Below are 22,211 nucleotides of genomic sequence, written 5' to 3'. Positions count from 1 at the left end.
GGGCTAATTCAGGTTCTAAAGTTTATATATTTCAAGACTCTTATTCACTACTACATTTCAGCTTTTTCCTTCCATGTATAATTAAGTGTAGGTGCCCTGCTTAAGCTCCAGTTCTCAGAAGTGAGTCATTTCATTAAGACGAAGTGATTCCAAACCAGCCACATTACATACTGAATAACGGTAATGACAGAAAGGTGAGAAGCAATGTTTAAGGAAAAAGTTGCACCATCTCAATAATAGTACATATATGTGACCTTCCATTCGTCACTTCCAATTGCTTTGGTACCCAAGCTCCTTTGAGTGTCTTGTTTTGCTTTTTTGTATATATCTTTTCAGAAGTGAAAATTACTAAATTAGCCTCTGATGAAAACTCCTGAACATACAAATTTCAGACTGCAGAGCACTTCAGAGGTAAAGAGCTCTGCAACATAAATAATCAGAATGCCATAACAACATACCAGCATGCCCCTCGCGAACACAGAGTCAGTAAGTCTGTAGGAGCCTTACAGAAATTTCCAATTCACGATGCTGTTACAAACTGCCAGAGTAGATAAATAATCCATTTAGTTATGCTTCAATGATTACGTGGAGTTTGATTTTTGACCAAGCTTTAAGAAGTCTCAAAATAAAGTATTGGAACATTTCATACAAGCTAAGTTATTTTACTGCAAAATAATGCTTCATCATAGAAATACTCCCAGTACTAAGAGACAGGTGAGGGGGCCAGAGAGAGGGGGAAGGAGAGGGAAAGACAGGAACGTTTGTTTAGTAGAGATGGGTTAACCTGAAGCCAGTGTCCAGTCTCTTGTCTTAGGTTTAAAAATTACAATGCAAACCAATCGCAAAGGCTACCTAATGAAACAGGGGAAAATAAAAGTCTTCATCAAAATGGAAGCAATGTATGAATGTTGGTTGTTTATTTGTTGGGGGTTTTGTATTTTGAACACAGTCACAGTTTTGAAGGTGTGCATAGAACAGACAACATAAGAGGTTCAAAGTTTGGTTGAACTTCAAAACAAAGTTATGCAGGTTAGCCCCATACCAGCCCTCTGGCACAGGTGCCTAGCTACTGGGAACTGCTCCAAGTGATTTAACTGCACTCACCAGCATGCATGTGTACCACCTGCAAAAGAGTTTTAAACAAAGCTGAAATAAAACTCCTGGCAAATGACTGGCAAAGGGCACTACCTTAGCAATTGTGTTGAAATAAATTATCAAGGTCAAAACAGTCAGCGCTAATTTCCTACAGACTTCTTTGAAGATTTCTGTTGAGTTTGCAATGGCAGACTACAAACAGTTTAGCTTGTTTTGAGTGCAGTCAGCACAGGGGCAATACATCAACTGAAGCAGGGAACCGTTTTTTCCTTTAGACATCCAAGTTGTAATATGAATCTGCACAATTGTAATAATGAACCTTAACAGCTGCATTATCTGCTACCACAAACAGAACAAAGTGACAGACTGAAACTAGAGAACTTCAACTATCCGAAGTTAAACTCAACTTCGGAGAAAATGTTTCACATACACATCCCTGCTAGCTGCTCAAGTCAGCTTTGGAGCCTAATGGAGTTCAGAATGCACAGAGTGCCTCTGAAGTAACTAGACTTGTACAACATAGCTTAATATTTACTACTTCAGGTTCAAAGGTTTCACTTTTGTGTATGTGCTTAGTGACCTGACAAATAAACCAGAAAGGACAGTTTCTTGGATCTCACTAGTCACCAGGTTTTCAGTGTTCCTCCAAACCCAGAACTCTGAACTTTCAGATCCCACCCAAACATCCATACTCAGTAAAAAAGCTAAAAAGTGGTATCTAACAGAAATATTTAGAAGTCAGTGATTGCCTTATTGTGACAAACCGACACTGCTCAGCTAAAATACAATAAATACTGCATCCAAGAAAAATTTGCAGTAAACTCTTGAAGCCTGAGCAGGTACATTCAGAGCCCTTTAGCACACATGCAAGTCTATTAAGACATGGGGGAAATAAAACCAAAACCAAACCAAACAAACAAATAAACCACAAACAAACAAATAAAACCCAACTTCACACTGTACAAGAATGCGTGCTGATGGGAATTAGTTTAACCAGTGTTAAAGCTAAATCAGCAAACTGTACTCCACACTGCCACCAAGTTTAGTGTAACTACAAGAGGAGGCACTAGTAGCCTAAATGAACATGCTGGCATCTAGTTCATCTTCTGAATACCCAAACCACTGCTCCATTCCTCCTCTATATTCAAGTGACCTGTTAAGAGACAACATAGATTTTGGGAACAATTAATAAAAACATATTTTGTTCTAATTTGATTTGAAAAAATTAAAGCATGTCCTCAGAACTGATTTATGACATGACTCAAACTTCAGCTACACAAAGTTTTAACAGCAAATTCCTTTTAGTATATCCTATAGAAGAGAATTAAGGCAACCATTTTAAGTACATCCACTATCAGCACGCATTTGCAGATCACCTGCACCACCACCTATTTGCTCAGAAACAGAGGTTATACAAGACATTGTACATATGCACATGCGTAATACACTTAATTGGTTAGTTTGGCTTTCATAGCCGAAATTGTTTGGTTAAAGGGCTAATTGTTAGAAGACTGTTTAGGCTTATATTCTCACATCCTTCCTCTGGAAAAGATCTGAGCCTTTACTCTCTACTCCCAGCTCTGCAGTGTGTTATTCAAGGAAGAACATGTTGCACTTACGCCTTCCCATCTGCAACTGTTTGGTGTCTCATAGCAGCAGCACGATAATTAAGCACTACAAGTGCCTGGAAGGAAAAACCTGTTTTGTTTACCTAGATTCTAGAACATTGCTACATGTGTGTAATATCTCTGCTTTCTCCATTTTAAAGAGCATGAAAAAACGTGGGGGTCGGTGTCTGCTATATGCATTTTTTTGGTCAAATTAATATTGCCCTCTGCGCTTTCAGGAGTAGAAGCCTGAGCGGTCTCCTTGTACAACACTGAAAATGCTCTGTTATGGAACTAGTGGCAATATTTCAGTTTCAAAAACGTGAAAGAAAGTTCTGAACTGCATTCATGAAGACTTTATAAGTTTCATTATATTTGGGGGAGGAGGAACACCACCCACAAAAAAACCCCACCAAACCAAAAAGCTGGACCCAGCAACTACCCAGATTTGAAATTCCACCCAGATTTAATCAGTTGCAGTCCAAAAGGACAATAAAATTCAATCAAGGGGACACATCTGGCATTTATGAAATCCAGTTTGGAGTAGATCTTATATATGAATAAGACAAAAAGCCCTCATATATGTCTCAATAGAAGAAGAGAAAAAAACCAACAATCCCTCAACAGTAGCTCTTTAAGAGACAGGAAGACTGGAAGTCCTCCTAATCCCTACCTTAAATGAGAGCTCAGTAAATAACCTCCAGAGTAAAAGTTAGTGAATTGAAGCGTTCAAGAAATTAAAGCATACATTGACCCTTCTCCTTTTGAGTCACCAGAAGGTACAGCTGGAAACGCATAAAAAGGAAATGCAAAGTCATTAGAGAAGCTCAGCAATGAGGAAGCTCACTTAGATGTTTGGAGGCCAGGGTTCAAGTCTCGCCAAAGGCTGAAGAACGTGGAAAAACTGCCAAGTTTTCCTTTTGGGCTTAATAATTGTTGTACATAAAAGGCAGGGGGTGACAAGCCAAGATATGTTAGAATTCACTCACTAGACTGGGCATCTCTAACAAAGTACAGAGTAAAATTTCTAGAGACTGGAGGCATAGGAACTCTGGCATCTCATACCTAGAAAGGCTTCTCCTAGGGAAATTCAGCTGCCTTAAAGTCTGATGGGAGGGCAACATGGCAGGGCGCAAGCAATTCAACAGCTTTCTTTATTGACACTGCTGTTGGACAGGCCTAACAGGAAAATTGTTCTCTGCTAATCTGCTACTCAGCAAAGATGAACTAGTTGGACATGTCAGCAACAGCCTTGGTTGTGGTAACCATGACATTGTAGGATTTCAGGGACAACCTCCTCAGAGGACAAAGAGATTCCATCCCCTTGTGGAGGAAAACAAGCAGGAATAACAAGAGGCCATCTTGATTCAGTGAGCAAAACCTGACTGAGCTTAGATAGAAAAAAGTAGTGAGAGGTACAAATAGACTGCCTACTAAGGAGAAGCACTGAAGCATCACCCAAGCATGCAGAGAGGTAATCAGGAAGGCCAAGGCTGGAGCTAGTGAGGCATACAAAGGGCAATGTGAAGGTGTTCAACTGGTAGGTCAGCAGCAGAACAAAGAGAAGGATAACACAGGCCCACCACTGAACAGCTCACCACTCATAGGGTGGGCTATGCTGTGGCAAAGGGAATAGAAAAGCTAGAGGTACTTGATACCTTCTTTGCCTCAGGTTTTCAAGTGTTTTCCTAAAAGATCTTTTCAGCCTCCCAGGTCTTCAGGCCTACTAGTAAAGTTTAGAGGAGAGAGATACTACCTAGTCAAGGATGATCTAACCATGATTACTTAAAGCTGGACTTGCAAGTCCATGAGACCATACAGTGGTGCTGAAGAAGGTAGATGATGCTATGATGAGGCTGAGGAGAAATCTTTGAAAAGCCATGCTAAGAAGACAGAGGGTCCTCCTGATAGAAAAAGGGCAAGGAGTACTGAAGGATCAGATTTTCCCAACAGGCTGTGGAATCTCCACCTCCAGAGCTCTTGAACAAATCAGGATGCACAGTGCTTTGTGCAAACTCTACTTACCTCCACTTTAAACTGGAGGCTGGTCTAGATGACCTCCAGAGGTTTCCTCCTGTATACACACAAAAGCTTCTAAACATCCAGACACATACCAGAAGTATTTAAGCCATTCTTGCCAGACATTGCAACAAGGTCTTCACAGTCTTCCGAGACGATGTGGACATTAACAATATTGGATGGTGGGGAAGACATCAATTCAGCAGTAAAAAAAAAGGTTCAATGAAAATTTAAGAAGACAAAGATTCAGAATTTTGTAAGATACCTCTATGGCACATTCAAAGGGGTAGAAAACATTAGCTTTTAAGAGAAGCTAAATTTCTGAAACGTTTTAATAGGTTTTCTGGTGACGTTTTAGAGAGGTTTTTAAAATTTTTTTCACCATCATTGGCAGGTAATAATCATTCTGAGATACAGTATTAAAAGTACAGATTTATGTTAATCCAAAACTATGAAAACCAACTTCATAATCCAATTGCCACGTATCTGAATTAATTCTTAAACTTCTACCCACTAAATTGATGGCTCCCAATTAGTTTCTGTTTCAGAGACTTTTGTGACCACTATGGCAAAACAAGCAAAGCAGGTACACTGAACATGTGAGAAGAGAAACACATTAAAGCCTTTTGTTTCAAAGGTTAAGTTCAACACAGCATTAGTAACAGTTGTGTTTCACATTCCTTATTGAGTACGGATACCGCAAACCCAATTTTTTCCTACAGAATTACTGCAGGAAGGGATTCTAAAAACCAGAAAATTTAAGAAAATATGCTTTAAAATTTTGCAGTTCTAGGGAGGCAACACAGGCACCAGCAGTAACTAGAACTTATTTATTTCCACCTTAATATACTATTGTCCCTGTGAAATTATTTAGCAGACACAGTAGTAATACTGCATATTTCATGCTACTTTTATTCTTAACCTTTTGTGGATAAAATTAAGTTCAAATAGTATCACATTCAATATTCCTGACCTTTACACAAGGCTTTAATGTGCTGTTTGTGCTGCCAAGTTTATAACATGATATATATATATACACGAAAGTGACAGGATAATCCTAAATTAAGTTCTAAAAATACTGTAAAGCTGTATATAGCACCTGCTACATTGTTTGAGAACTAAAAACAAAAAAAACCAAACCTGACTATTTCAAATGTTCTTTCAATTACAACTCTTCAACATTATAAGCTTGGGGGGGGGGGGGTTCTTTATTGTTTTGGGGGAGGGTTTTGTTTAATTTGGGCTGGTTTTTATTGGGGGGGCTTGGGAGTTTTCATTTGTTTGGGTTTTTTTTGTTTGGGTGGGGTTTTTGGGGGGTTTTGTTTGTTTTTTAGTTTTTACGGGCTTGTAGAAATAATTTTATAAAACTGAAAAGCCTATTAAGTTCCCAACCACCTCAAAAAAAAAAATAATGACATAACCTTTATTTAAGCCATATTTACTGTCTTTGAGATTGGATTTTTCAAGCAATAAGAAATACTCATTCTTTGCTTCAGATGATACTCCCAAGTTTACCGACACAGTTAAGACTGACCTTTTCCAGGTTCAGGCTGGCCTGGTCAAGCATGTCTCCTGGATTCCAGATCCTGCTACCTAGGGAATACCAATGCTTGTCTGCACAAAGGCAATGAAGGTAGAATTAGCAACTCCTGACTACCAAAATGAGTTGGAAGCAACCAGTTAACATTGCCACACAATATATTAGTACAGTCTAACAATTCAGTTAGAAGGCAACCCATCTTGAAGTCCTGAAGTATAACACATTTAAGCATAACTAAACTAATAGATTTTAAAATTGCCTTTTTTTTACTGTACCAGAAGCCTAAAAAAAATTTTCCATACCAATCAAGTGTTAAGATATGCTAACAAAGGCTTTTCTGAGAGTGTTGAAGACTTATCCCACAATTCATACACTAGAAGAAAACAGAAGATCTTTATGTTCTACTTTGTTACTCTACTAGACATTCAAGCATCACTGTTTACAAATTCATTTCAGACAGACAACCAGCAGCTACAGCAAAGTACACTCACCAAAGGAACAGTAAAATATTAAGTGGTTTCTATTAATTCTTTCAGAGACATAGAGTTGTTGAAGTGAGTCCAGAGGAGGGCTACCAAGGTGGTCAGAGGGTCGGAACACCTTTCCTACAAGGACAGCCTGAAAGAGTTGGGGTTGTTCAGTCTGGAGAAGAGAAGGCTCTGGGGAAACCTTATAGCGGCCTTCCAGTACCTGAAGGGGGCCTACAGGAAAGGTGGGGAGGGACTCTTGATCAGGGAGTGTAGTGATAGGGTGAGGGGTAATGGTTGGAAGCTGGGAGAGGGCAGGTTTAGGCTAGATACAAGGAAGAAGTTCTTCACCCTGAGGGTGGTGAGACCCTGGAACAGGTTGCCCAGAGAAGCTGTAGCTGCCCCCTCTCTGGCAGTGCTCAAGGCCAGGTTGGATGGGGCTTGGAGCAACCTGCTCTAGTGGGAGGTGTCCCTGCCCATTGCAGGGGGGTTGGAACTAGATGATCTCTAAGGTCCCTTCCAACCCAAACCCTTCTGTGATTCTATGCAAGAAAGCTAACAAACAGGACACATAAACAATCTGCCATGGCCTGGCTGGGGCGGACAGGTTTGGGAAGTATGCCTTAGCTAACAATAAGGAATGGAGAAGTCATCATCTGTCCTTTCAGTGTCCTCCCTGCCTCTGAAGAATTTGGGTATCTTGCCAACCCACTCAAAACCACACAAAGGTAAGCAGTAACAAGCCAAAAGAAAAGGAAGAATTGAACAAGAATGGGAGCTGCCAAAGCCAAAGAGATCAGAAATCAGTAGAGACTGCTTGCGCATATCCTCCCTCAATCAGCCTAGCACACCTACTTATTTTACTGAGCTCAACTTTGCTGATTTGAAAATGGAAAGCCATTTAGTGAGTCATTATGTTTGTAAGTGCTAAAGAAATCACCTTAAAGGCAATCCAGTAGCATTAACACTGGTTTACTAAGTGTGAACATACTAATTGCTAGCACTAGTGATAGGAGGACCCCTTGGCTTTGATTCCTCTTCATCCATAGACACTAGAACTTGTGCTTGCTTATCAAATTTGCTTTTCCAAAACACTAAACAAGCCACTGTCTCCCAGTAAAGAAACTACATGATATGAAGTTCTGTACCCTTCTGCCCAGTGCAGCTATACATTTTTAAGATTATATATCTTACTCAACTGTGTTACACGCTTTACGGAGAACATTGCTTGATCTATGAAGGTGATGGTTCTTTTGAGTATAAAAATCACACATTTATTGAGTTACTATTAATATTTATTTAAATAGTATACTACAAAAGTCTACGTACAACTAGTTGGCATCAAACGTAGCAACACCTTCATAAAAGGTTAAGACTGCAGTTCTATTAAGTCATTCACCCTCAGAAACTGCCATGAAGTAGCTCATACCAAGCTTCTGTGTCTAGCCTAAATGAAATGCCAAGGACTGCCTGAAGAAAGGGTGGTCTTACAAGAGACACAGAAAAGTACAGTTTCTAATGCTAATACTTAACTAGCAACTTTTAATGTAACTAGTTATTTCCATGGATATTTTAAAGATCTTCAAGTGCTACATACTTTCAAATAATATATGCCAACTCTTACATCTTTCAACAAATATGAGAGATTTAGTAAGCATACAACTATGATTGTGATCCTTAACCACCAGTAGTACTGAAAGTGCAAACACATTGTAAAAGTTGTCAGGGAGAACCTAAGCTATTTAAAACTGAAGAGGACTGTTTTCAGTGTGATACAGAGCAAACAAGATACTTAAGGCAGCAAGGCTTAGCTTATCAAGCTCAGGTTAGAAAGAAAAACTTTACTGAAACTAACCAAAACCCACAGCCACTTTACTAATTTAGACAACCAAGTATAAGTCCATTGTTTTATATTTATGATAAAGCATATGTATTTTAGTATGTATTTTAATGCTACTGTTACTGATGAACAACAAAGACTAATGATTATCTTTCCCCCATGCCTCTGTTATAATATAGTAGACATATGAAAAGAGTTGCAAACATCAGATTCGCATAAAACAATACTGGGACAAAATATGCAACAATAGTGTCCAAAGCACTCTCAGCTTCCAACCGTAAAACTTACAGACTTCCAGAAGCATAGGTTGTTTTCTGGGTTTTATTCTTCCAGAAGTTTGGTCAAATGGTTTTTTGAACCCCCTATAAAGATACACATCCCAGCACTGCAAAAAGTTCCACAGCTTACTTCATCTTCCTAATGCTCATGTGGGAAAAAACAAAAATAAGAAACTACTTCAAATATTTCACCTTTCAGTTTTACTATTAGGAGGAAATGGGAACAACTGTTGATTACCTAACTTCTGTACCACTTCTGAAGTATCCTTTAGAGACCTCCATCTTATACACAATCTCTTCAACACACATGCACTTTATTTCAGACTAAAAGCTCTGATCTACTCAGGGATGCGTATACTAACACTATTTTACACTTTTGATAAGTATAAAATTATAAGAAGGGATGAGAGAACAAAATAGAAGGGTACAATATGCATAGTGGAAGCACACAATGGATTCTTAGACCGGAAGCATTATGTTCCTACTATCAATTAAGAAACAGTCAAAAAGACAAATCTAATCTTTGTTTACTATGTAACCGAGCATGATTCTTTAGACATATTCAAAACCAACTTCAAGTTCAACTACTACACAGGAATAGTAGGTTCAATTCAGAACATACGATTTTGCGTGCAACACCAATTGTCCTGCCTTCATTCTTTCTTGGCATTTCTACCTGCGTATTTATTTCATGCAAATAAGCATAGATGGTAGTAAGTTTGCTGCTAATAATTTTGTCCAACTGATCCAGAAATTCACCCAAATGACAGTTTGAGAGCCTATTGACTTCCTCCAACTTGCTGTAAAATTCACTGCAATCAGACTCCCCCCTCTTAGCAGCCTATTAACTGTATGGTATGTAGGCACATGATCCAAGATCGTTGAAACCACCCTTTCAGATCTAGGGCCCGATTTCCATAAGAAACTCAGAATGACTGGGTCACTGCATCCACGACATCCACCTGTACAGGACAATGTCCCGCTGTAATCTACCCTTCTTTGACCTCATTAACTTATTTTTTGATTACAGCTTTCTGTGCGTCGAAAAGCCTCAGCTGACAGCAGAAACACCACAGGTGAGCTCACACTTAAGTCACCACCTCAAGACAAGCTTTGACCAAAGAAAGCCCTCCTACATCGTTTTCTAGGGAGCAACAGGGCCAACAGAAAAAGGGAACAAAACAGTTGCTGGGAATACAGACCTAACAGCTCATCAGCTAAGATATGACAGACAAATCCTGCTTCCAGTAAGCTAAAATCCTTTTGGCATCCCCAAAAACCAGGAAATTTTATTTTATGATCATTTTAGTTACTACAATCAACTCAAGTTTTTTTGCCTTTCCCTTGTTATTTGAGAAGTATTTTTAGACTCATGTAGAAGTTCAGCTGAAGACTTAGCTCACAGCTTGAGCTATGCCCAAGCTGAATTTTGAGCCCACAGTTTCATGCACAAAACCATACAATTCTGTTTCACAAATTACCTGAGAATGTGCAATTGTTTAGACTTATTTCATTTGAAACTTAGACAACTATCTTTTCACACAGTAGCAGAAAACCAAAAATAAATACCACTTTTAGTGAGTTGAAGCAAAATCGTCAGAATATTTTACCCCTGCCACAATGTAATAATCAACAAAACCTGTATTTCCCCATCCCTTCTACGTTACCATTTTATCTTCTGTCACACTCTAAAGAGTTAGTTTCTGGCAACTACTTCTGCTAACTCAAAAAATTTGCAAAGCTGACAAGATGTTATCTTGGGGGAGGTAGCATCTCCTTTATTTCAATTAAGGTTGTTCTACTACAAGTCAGACCTTTAAAAAGTCAGTAACATTTAAAAGTCTGACAGACATGATGCTTAGAATTATTTTCTACATTCCATGATAATCCTCCTTTGTTTACTCTGCCTTCTTCCAAACTGAAGTTGACAGTCATATACAAAGTGACCATTACAAGTCTTCAGAAGTACATCACACATTTCCTGAACAGAGATAAAAGTTGTACCTTAGTAGCGGATATTCTGGCTCTACAGGGCTAGTTACAGGCAAAGAAAGCACATCCAATAATCAGTGTCTAGAACAGCTTTGAATATGTAAGTAAAGTCTTCCAAGCACAATTATGGGCACTAGTAATACAAATAAAAAAAAAAGCTGCACATGAAGCACACTCCTCTACTTTAACCCCTCAAAGAACAAATGCCAATTCGTCTGTTTACTACCAGCATGATGTTCTGGTCATCTTAGGGTTTATCTGCTTTACTGCCTATCAGCACTTGCTCCTCTACTACCAACAGCCGTTCAAAATACAAACTTCCCCTGGCATCTCTGAACAGCTGCTGCACATGACTTGGAGCTTGACCTAGTCCCTTACCAAATGAATAGGCAACATTTGCCTGTGACTGCTAAGGAATACCATGCATGCTACTGGAAGATCCATAGGGACACATGCTAGAAGAGCAAATGAGCACAGAGGACAGTGAACAAAACCTACACACACATATTTAAAAACAACACAGAGATAAAAGTTCTGATTAACAGGATACACAGGCCTTCTGGAAGAAGAATGGCAAGAAGTTTCACTGAAGCTAAGCTTCCAGGGAGCCCAAGCAACTCTAATACCAGAAATTATTCTGAACATACTTTAAGATTTCCAATAGTATTCAAACACTGTTTGTAACAGTGACAAAAAACTCCAAAGTGTCAGATGCCTGATTTTTGTTTCCCCGTTATCTTGCTGCAATTGAACTGTAGGTAAATATTTAAGGTAATGAAATGCCTAATGATGGGAAAACTGAGTACAGTGATTCTCTTAACAGCCCTCCATATTTTTATATGGATACATCCAGTTTTTATTTACTTTCATTCTAAATCTGAACTCTTTTCCTTGCCATTGCACATCCAATTTAAGGCACATTTCAAATTCTTCTCTTCATCGGGATGCACAGATATTTTAGAAACATAAATAGAAGCTGAATAAAAACTGAATGTCACATTTTGTAAAAAAGCAGAAGTGAATAAACAATAATTTATGCATTCTTCTATAACGAATAAAACAAGTTTCTAGAAATTAGAAAAAAATCTCCGTCTCTAGACAGGGCTCAAATTTTAGAAATCATTACAAGAAATTTATTCTAGGAGAATGACAAAAAAATGCAGTAGCGATGCCAAACTCATCGTCCCAAGTTAATAAACACGTCTTACAACCATGTATATAAGGTTAGTGAGACTCACCTTCCCTCATTGATTTTTGCTTTGTCTCCTTGACAGGAAAAGTTCTCAATGTAACCTAGACTGCAGTTGATTCGCGTCCAGTCAGGCTGGCACACAGCGAGGAAGTGAGGACGCAGTCTACCTATGGAGTACTTGGCAATGTCTGTCAATGACTGGCTAGCAGCTGCTCCAAAAATGAAGGTCCCAATGGCTTTGTAAATAGTGGCTACGTAGTTATTTCTGACAAATGAATTTGAGTGCAAATGATTATAAAAGACAGAGAGGGTCTCTCCTAGGATTATCTGAAAGAGAAATAAGGAAAACAGTTAAAGAAAGATAATCACTTTATTACTCTATTGCTGTTAATACTCAGACATGTAGTTTCATAAATAATTTTTTTAATAAACATTAATCTATAAATTTAAATTTTCCAAGAGACAACAGTAACCACACCCAAACCTTCAACACTTCTACATAGGAAAAAGAACCAAACAAAACAAACTTACCTTATCCTGCTTCATGTTGAACTATTATTGATTTTCAGAATATTTATTAAAAGAAAGCCTTCTCAGAGTAACATTTATCTGTATTACTTGGCATGGCCTCAATTAGAAACATTTCCTCCAGCATGACATTTCATTTTACATTGAGTCTTCTTCAGCTAAACGTCTGCTGAGCAAAATTTTTCTATTTCATTACGAAGTCATTAGGTTTCTCGTGAAGCCAGAGACTATTCTGAAAGGTCTAGACTTCATTTCTGGATATGAAAGGCTAGTTATTTAAACAAAGAAATTTCCTGTCCTCAGGAAAATTAAATCCTTAGGGGAGAAAAATAATGGCAGTAGGGAAAGACAGGCATTACTGAGGTCTTTCCAGGGATTTTTCCACTCTGCATGTCCAGGGTTTATGCATCAAGTGCATATCAAATGTTGACAGGAAAGCAGATTCAATTTTGTTTTCATGCAACTTTATCTTTTGCAGAAAGTGAGTTTTTTCCTTAAACCAAGTACAAAACTTCACCCCAGACAGGTTGGATATTGAACCAGACAGTCCCATCTCGTACAGAAAGGCTCAACTCATACAGATGATCAAATGGGTGGGGGACTGTATGCACATATGTAAAGTGATCTTTACAAAATCCTGTGAAGATATAATGGTGGCTCCATCTGTCACTTGAGAGTGACAAATCCAGGACCCCAGCAAAGCAGAGCTTTAGTGAATGAGGTTGTTATTAGACCACAGACAAAGTAGCTGTTGGCAGCTTTGCACATTAAGGCAAACAGACAGTCCCATCAGATGTGTGACACTGAAATTTTTAGACCCTGCACCACACTGAAACATTGACTGAAGCAGAGAAACACCAGAACATAGACTAAAGCTGAGAAGTTCTCAGTAAAGTAGATGTTGGTATGCTCTTATACAGAATCCTCCTATCTCATAGAGTAATCTCCTAATGAAGTTGGTTGAGCAGAAATATCACAGCTGAGACTTATAAATAATGCATCCCTTTTGAAGAACACTGCTGCAAAACCTGCAAGAAGGTTGCTTCACTGGATGCGGACATCAAAGAGTATTCATGTTCAACAATCTGACTGAGAATTGAGTAAAGGACACCAACTTTTGCTTTTACCATCTGACTTTAAAGCAATCTTGACAAAAAAGCCTGATTTCACAACCAAAAGATGGTCCCTATGTTAAAGGTAACTTTGTTAGCCACGTGTTTATGCAGGCTTATACAGAGATTGGATAAATTCAAAGGAAATACATTCATTAAAAATTACTACATTCACTGAAGCCTTTTCTGACTCAGGAAGTCCCTGAGCTGCATATGGCTGGCAGCAAAGTACCGAGAGCAAAACATCTATCTTTGGTTGCTCTGTTCTTGTGTTCTTCCTTACTCATCTGTTTCAACCACTGCTAGAAATGAGGTAACAAGTTAGATGGACTTCAGTTGTGACCAGCTACTGCTGCTCTTAATGGTAGTAACAGGGTGCAATGATAGTAACAGGGTGCAATGATAGTAACAGGGTGCAATGATAGTAACAGGGTGCAAAAAAAAAGTCCTAAAAAGGCACAATCTTTTAGCATAAACCACTTGCCAGCTAATGGAACAGACAAAAACCAGAAAAGTTTTATCTGCTCCAAAACTGTTTCTCTAAGCCTTTTATGCAGTTTTTCCAAAAAAAGGAAAACTAGGTAAGTCACAGTTTTGATTCCTAGGCCCACTTTGCTACAGTTATGAAAAAAAATTCCACCCAAGAGCAAACCTAAGTACAAGTTGACCTTTATATTGGAATCTAGATAAAAATCCATGCAGCCTTTATGCAAGAGTTAGATTGCCATAATATCCCTCCTGATTTTAACCCACTAGCCCAGGGAAATAGCTGGCCAATACTGAGAGGTTTACATTTAGCTGCTCTTTTTCTAGCTTTGATTCCTAAAATACACTTGGATAAATATTTATACTCCTAAAAATCTTATTAAAAGATTTTTTTAACGCTGCTTAAAGTGTAGCTCTGATAAGCGTGAATGTCACCCAACACAGAGCCTTTAAGTTTTTTCGCACATCCGGAGATGAATCTTGAAGCCCCTGTTGAAGGGCCATTGTTAGAACTGAAGTGCAGTCTCATGAGATTTAGAACACAAAATGGGTAACTGATGAGGTCCAGCTCTACCACAGGCCCCTGCCCAAGGACGTGCCCCCATCACTTTTTGCCCCAGCACTGATATTATATTCTTCCAGGAGCCTTTTCGTTCAACTAGCTCAAAGAAAGCTGCTGTCTTCTGCCAGGTTAAGGAAATTCTCTAGCTTATCCTGGTTCAGACAAGCCATCAGAGGTGGCAAAAGACACAGTAATAGTGGGACCTCACCTTTTGTCCACAGTAAGCTATGAGGTTAGCTCAGCTGACAGCATGTAATTAAATCTTCACAATACATATTCACTATATGGTTGAGACACTTCAACTGAGCTAGGAGCTGTGGTCAAAGAGGGAGATCCTAAACTGGCAGACACAGAGGCAATGTCTCCAGCTGAGGCATGAAGAGGAGGGAAGGAGAATAGTACCCCATTTTCAACCAGATTAGGTGCAGCATGAAAATGAGTCCTAGCATTAATTCAAACACAAATGGGCCCAGAGTTTTATCCTGACCTTCGGGGAAGTATCCAGTGAAAAACTCCCTGGATACACACTCTTTTCATTCTAGTTATGCTTTTGGTAAGTTCTGATTGGAAGCCATGGTATTTTTCTATTAAAGAACTTAGTATCTGTTACACTTCCACACATAGAATATTTCTAATGACTCTTGTGGCAGATAAAAATGACTTAACAGGTCATGCAAACTCACATTCTGAAAGTAGTAGCTCTTAAAATAGAAAAGCTTGAGAGTCATTTAAAAAAGGTTAGTGTTATTCTTAACTGATACAGCAAGGGAGGAATTTTTTTCTCTCTCAGACTACAGAACTAAGCCACCATAGTTCTAAGGTATTTTTTTTCTGTTCCATAATTCTAGGTGTTTGCCCTCAGTTAAAGAAAACCTTTTAGTTATTTTTGCCAGAACATCATTTCTACTGCTTAGCACCTGGTCTAAGGACATTATTTTAAAGTCAAGAAATTTTATAGAATACAGTTTTAGAAGTCTGCATTAACAGATTGTCCCTCCTCCCTCTTCCCCACCCCCATTGAAATCAAATGCAATGAAGAAAAGTTTAACTTACAACAATTATACTGAAAGGAATAATTATTCCTGCTAACAACTTATAAGAAATGGTGTCCTCTTTGTATGGATACCGGATGGATTCATCACTACAGAAAACTCCTCTCTGGAAGGGGATACGTCTTGAACTGAGAATTGCAAAAGGCAAGCCAGCTAGCAAAAAGGAATAAAAAATACATTACAAAAGCAACACAAACTCTGGCGATGATTATACCCCCCGCATTTTCAAAGAGAAGTGCATAAAGAAGAACAGACATGCAGCAAGTTAGAAGGTTATGCACTTCTTTTGGCCAGTGACTACTGCCTTGTCTTTGCAGCTCCCAGGAAGGACTGCTGAATGAAGGAGAGCAGGGCAGGATTCCTCTCACCTTCACATTTGTGGCACATCAAGTACGAAAGCATGCAGAAAATACGATTGAGTAAGCAGTTCAGTGACAAGCACAGAGTTGCTCAACCTGCTGCAACCGCCACAGTGATGGACTATTCCTTTATATTCCAGTGAGAAACAGTTGCCCCTTTATACCTTCTCTGGACAGCTTTACAAGTCAGAAGAGCATAAATTGCATTTCACGAAAGCAGAAAAGGAGTGCTTCTTGGGGAGTGCAAATACAGAGGAAGCTTTCAGGAAGATACGGACAAAAGGAAAAGGTACACATGCATGAGATCCCCTCACTTGCACACACACTGGGTAGTTCCCTGGAACAATGTGGTCACCGCACAAGCACTACAACCTCAGGGTATGGAGACTTTATTCCCCTTTCTTCCACAGAAGATGAAGCCTTTAGGTCATCCCAAACTCAACACAAGATTTAAGACACACAATGCTCTGTGCTATTGAACCTCAAGACACCTGCAACACTAACCAACACCACAAACAGCAAAGTTTTTTTTTTTAAAAAAAAAAGCTTGAAATAAGATACAAATTACTACAGACTAACAGAATCATTTTTTAACCCTGATCCTCCATCCTTGACACACATACAGCATCTCCACAACTGTTTGTGTACAGGGATGAATACCCTCAGAAAGAAATGGCTGCATGAAAAACATAAATTGGGGGCTATGAAGAATGTTCAACAAAACAACGAATAGTCTTCTTCAACTTAGGGATGTACAGCCCAGTGCCATTAAAGTGTGCTCAGAAGTCAGCAGTATTGCACATTGCAATACCAATTTAGAGTTAGACAACAAAAATCATCTGGGGGGAGAAATGCCTAAACTACCAGTAATGGATCAGAAGGATGAAAAACAGCCTCCTTCCTGCCAGAGAAAGAGGTTGCTGTTGTCCTAGTTCTCTCCTCAGAGCCTCCGTGTCAAGGCATAGCTAACCTTTTCCTTTCCATATACACAACTACCCCAATAAGTGTGTACAAACAGAAGCAAATGTGGAAAGAGAAGAAAAAGAAAGGATTAAAAAAATATATATATATACCAACCAAGCAGTAAGAGGACTGTTAGGGAAGATAAACACTAAGTTACAGAGTCAGGATTTACAAGAAGAAAAAAAGAAACAAAAATACCTAGATCCTTTTTGACCCTCTTCCCCCTTTAACCTCCATTCACGAAGTTCTCCAAACTGAGCCTGACTCCTGGGCCCACCACGAATGAGACATACTGTGGTTTCACCAATTATTTGCTACAGATTTTCTTCTTCACACTCTGAAGTGACTGCTTAAAAGAAGGCTTCAGTTTGAAAACAGACACAGAAGAGCAAGTAACAAGCTAATGGCTCATAAGGTAAAAACTTCCTTGAAGTGACCTCTGGTGAATGACACAGCTTATGACACATGACCAAGCACTTATGGGCTTATTGTAGTGCCCATGTATTGCAGCTAAGCCCGTCAGAAAGAATCAGGTATCTTCTGTACTGTTTACAGTCATAAAATCAATAGCATGCAAAACCTCCCCTCTGAAAGTGGTCATTGTGAAGAGGGGTTGTTTCCAGTTCTACACCAGCGGGACTACAACTGATCTAGCTCTGGAAGCTGTCCAAGCACACCAACAAAGCAGAAAAAGGACAGCAGAACAGGCTAAGAGCCAAGCCAGAGCCTCACCAAAACACTGAGCCATTCAGACACCAGCCAGCACAGAGCCCTGGAGCTGGACCCTGCAGCGCAGTGCAAAAACCTAGCCTTTCCTACCAGGAAAAAAAAAATCCCTCTCCCCTTCTCCTAACAGTAAAAATATCAGGGTTTTGAAAAACTCTGCAGCCCAGACCTCATTTCTGCCCTCCCCTTGTGTTGGCATTGTGGCATGATATATCAGTTGTTTAGTATTTAGCTAATTTATGCACAGGAGCAGGTAGAAGCAGTGTGCACTCGTGATGAGGGAAGGTGGCTTCTCAACAGAATGCCATGGTAGGTTTCCAACACCATTTATTCTATAAAATGTGTGGAATGAAAAACATCATCCTTTGCCCTGCACACAAACTAACACCAAGATTCAAGACTGTGTATTGGAGAAGTGTGTTTTTTAGAACTCCAGAACTGGAGAATGAGGCGCACACAAATAAGAGGATCTTGATTATTTACAGGTTTACTTCTCTAAAGCAGGGAGTTTTAATTATCATGGTAAAGCAGTTCCTCAAAAAATTAAGTTCAGCCTAGAAAAACCTTATCACAGCTTCAGCACACTGCCACAAATACCTGTGATCATGGTTAGGTGGTGTCACTGACATCACATCACCAGTATCATCCTTTTTAAATCCCTGCTCTATAAATAATGGCGTCATGGTGGCTTACTCCTCATTTTCTCCTACACACACATGAATGTTTCAGCTTCTCAAGGTGGGAGATAAAATTTGCAGAGTGGTGAGGTTACTCTGGTGTTTGAGGGGGCTTTTTTTTTTTATGTAATTGCCTGCTGCTGCATCAGAAATGGAAAGCAATGGTATGTGTATCACAGGAATGAAGTCCCTCAGGCAGTGATGACACACTTTTCCATGCAAAGAGAACTTGCTTGAAATGTGTGCTCACTCTTCGGCAATACTGAGATCATGACGTAATTAGTCTGTAATTGCTCGCAGCATCTTCCTCTGTCAAGATCATGCAAACAAAATACCAAACAACTCAAAGTTGTTGTTTTGCTTTTTAAGCAAGTGAGAACCAGCTACAATAAGTTATTAAAACACCTTCTCTTTCATAATCTCTTTCCACCTCTTTTACTCTATCTGAAACCAATCCCACTTTGCTAACTAAGAAAGAAAACTTCATACAAACAGGTTCCTGAAGTCATAACCAGCAAAATTTAGCTAAGTACAAACCTTAAAGTTCTAGGTATCTCCTCCGTTTGAAGTAACAATTAATCAGAAATTCTATGCATTGAAATACAGTACTGCTAAAAAAGCTTATACAGTAAACTTCATGAAGTGTTTCTTCAGTTTCCCCTAACTGTGTAACAGATTTAAAAAGTAGTTCCACCAGTCATTTGTCTTACTGCTCAGCACATTTCAGTCCTGAAAGGAGACATGCTCCATTAAAGTTTGAGGTAAAAGTTAATTTCTAAAAACCAGATTACAGCAAGATGGATCAGATTTACTAAACACTGTTAAACTGAAAACTAAAGTCACAGAACTACAACATTTATAAATTACCTTTTTCTCAATCCAAGCCAGTTATTAGTCTGAAAAAACATGTCAATACTGGCTTTTGAGGTCTTTTTGGTTGAAGTACTCTCCAATGTCAATATCTACTCCTTCAGAACAAACTTCATACAGCAAGTTTAATTTACTTTTTAAATACACATAGATAGGCTTCACTATTAGCTGCTGGGAAGGGGGATAAAAGTAGAAGTCATCAAACCACAGAGGCCGCATCTCCAACTGTTTCTGACAAGTGAAGCCATTAAGGAAAACTTCTCACAACACGTAGGGGTTTTGTTCTGTTTTACATGACTCGAGGTCTGGCTTTGTGGGATTTTAGGTTAGTTTTTTTTTTTTTTAAAAAAAAAAAAAAAGTTTCTAAAATCAAATCAAGGTTATTCCAAATATATAGCTTAAGTACTTTCTGCAGTGCAAGTCTCCCCCCCAAAGACAATGCAGAGACAGAGGAAAAATAGAGCTTTGTTTTTTCATCAGTACAAGCAGGACAAACAAGCAGAAGAACTGGTGTAAGTGATGAAAGAGCCAAAATCTCTTACTATACAAAGTACAACCGCAGGGCTTCCCTATAGTTGTGAGACAGACTACTTTTTCACCCTCAGAGATACAATTTCAGAAGACAGGGATAAGTTTTTGTATCGTGGTAGTAATTTCCTAAGTATGAAACCTCCTGGCACAGGGAGACTGGATATGACTGAAGACACCAAGTGATAGTTGTCTTCCTAACAGTACAACTATCATTAGCGCCAAGGTCTTTAACTTCCCAGATACAACTGAAGAATGAATTTTAATAGTAGTATAGGAGATAGTGTACTTCCCGTAAAGTCTAAAGTGGTTTCTCAAGGAAAAGTAGCAAAGATTCAACAGCACATCACCAGCAAAATAAATCCTGCTCATCTGTCAGTCACGTGTTACCACAGAAAATTAAAAGAAAGGTCCTGCTTTTTCTACAAATGTCCATTTTTTCCCTAAACAAGCTACAATTTCTAAGGACTGAGTCTGGCACACTGAGAAGGAGAATTAGTAAAAATTAGTTGGGCTTAGTCTTACATGAAAATAAAAGAGATTGGGGAGTTTACATACTCCTTTCAAGTAAGGAGTGGAGATGGCACAGGGTCATTAAAGGCTCTTTACTAAATAGATCCCATATGACAATACCAAAAAGCATCACTGATGTATACTTCATTTTCCAAGGCAATTGTAACATAGGGAAGAAACTGTCTAAAGGGAAGATAAGAACAGGTATGTTAAGGTTGGGAAGAGGTTACCAGTAAGGTAATCTCAAGGATAAAGCCAATGAGCTAGTGTTATGCAGTGCATATGCCAGCATCATTAATGAATAACTAGTAGTTGTACTGCTGACAGAGCTGGCAAATCTTTGCTACAGTGGAAGATCAAGGTCAGCCAGTTCTGCCTGCAAAACAACTCTTAAAGACTGAAGCAAGAGAACAGACAGATTTGTGCAGTAATGAGCTCTGAGTTATATAACTCGCATGAACTGGGAGCTTGTCAATTCAAAACATGAGGGAAAAATAATATCCACTTCCTATTGTTGTGGTAGAACAATATAATAGTGTGACCATTAGACAAGTCTTTCCAAGACATTAACAATTTTAGCCACCTAACAAGAATTTCTTCTGAAACAGCATTCAATCAGAATTTGCAAACATGCTCAGTTTTAATTCATCTGTCTTAAACCCAGACAGAGAAGGACTGCTAAGGTACATTCTTCATGATCTCCAAAACTAGAAAACTTGGTGTTTGCACAGTTCAGCAGAATGTAAGGGCTGTATATCAGCTAATTGCATAGGCAGTAGATATCAGATAAGAGAGAGCAGTACTGATCGAACAACCAAGAACTAAGGAGCTACAAATACAGTTGGCAATAAAGACTTTCATAGTGAGGGAGATATATAGGCCTCTGAAATAGCCTTTTAGTCAGAACATAAGAGGTAGAAACACAAGTAGCTTGACTGATAAGACTAAATATTATGAACAATTCTAGTACACTTGTCCAATAGTCTGACTCATATAGTATAATGGATTAGATTTCCCATTTCTTAAAAGAGGCAGTAGAGTTAAAGAAGGCACCTAGCAAGAAATACGCCTATAACATCACTCCACAGCTCACCAAGATCACCTGCTGCAGCTTGTCATTCACCTCTCTCCAGAAAAGATGAGTAAAAACCATCTGTCTCCATGAGCATTTTACTGCTCAAGGCAGAACAGAAAGAGGTGCAATGGGGTGAGCCAGAGGAAGGGAAACAAGAGGCAGCACAAAAAGGAACTTCCCTTCTCTTTCACTTACTTTCCCTGTTGCTCATCTATGGTTCCTGGTGCAGTCCCTTCCCTTTTTTGCCAGCCCCTTGAGTCTCTAAGTCCTGGGTGTCAACAACAAATTACCAGTGACTAGGCATGAGACTTGAGACAAAGTCTATGCCACAGACTGTTTGTTTTGGTTTTCTTTTGCTTAAATGACAAGATTTAAATATGTAAGTTGCAACTCCTCCCTACATTTCTCCTTATTCCATTTTACACTTTTGTATACTCTAATAAATAATACCTTCAAAAACAACTCCAAACCACTGTGACTGCTTGGCTTTCTCATAGTTATGAGCAAGCTTCACTAAGCGTTTTAAAAGTCCTTGTCTGGAACTCATTCCACTGTCAGACTGCCAATTATTTTACTCAGTTTCATACACTGTATGCGTTCTTCACCACTGTATTAACAAATGTACCTGAAGGATTGAGAAGAGTACAATATTAAGTCCACAGACTTCACATGCAAGTCACTGCAATTTATTTATTTAAAATGAACTGTATCTGGTACGAGTAATTTGTAC

The 22,211-nt window shown here is 38.9% G+C and overlaps 1 protein-coding gene across 1 annotated transcript in view; it reads right to left on the bottom strand.

The window, feature by feature from the left end:
• PLPP1 (phospholipid phosphatase 1) overlaps positions 1 to 18,501 on the bottom strand; it is a 40,253-nt gene extending 21,752 nt beyond the window's left edge. The window contains exons 1-3 of the mRNA XM_009950571.2: positions 18,416 to 18,501; positions 15,772 to 15,931; positions 12,077 to 12,357 (exon numbers count right to left, since the gene is read on the bottom strand). Of these exons, the coding sequence (XP_009948873.2) occupies positions 12,077 to 12,357; positions 15,772 to 15,931; positions 18,416 to 18,501 (527 nt within the window). The remainder of the gene's footprint in view (positions 1 to 12,076; positions 12,358 to 15,771; positions 15,932 to 18,415) is intronic.
• Between the last annotated feature and the right edge of the window lie 3,710 nt (positions 18,502 to 22,211).

The sequence above is a fragment of the Leptosomus discolor genome, chromosome Z (genome assembly GCF_034619465.1).
Source record: "Leptosomus discolor isolate bLepDis1 chromosome Z, bLepDis1.hap2, whole genome shotgun sequence".
Taxonomy (NCBI): domain Eukaryota; kingdom Metazoa; phylum Chordata; class Aves; order Leptosomiformes; family Leptosomidae; genus Leptosomus; species Leptosomus discolor.
This window is presented reverse-complemented; position numbering and strand designations above follow the sequence as displayed.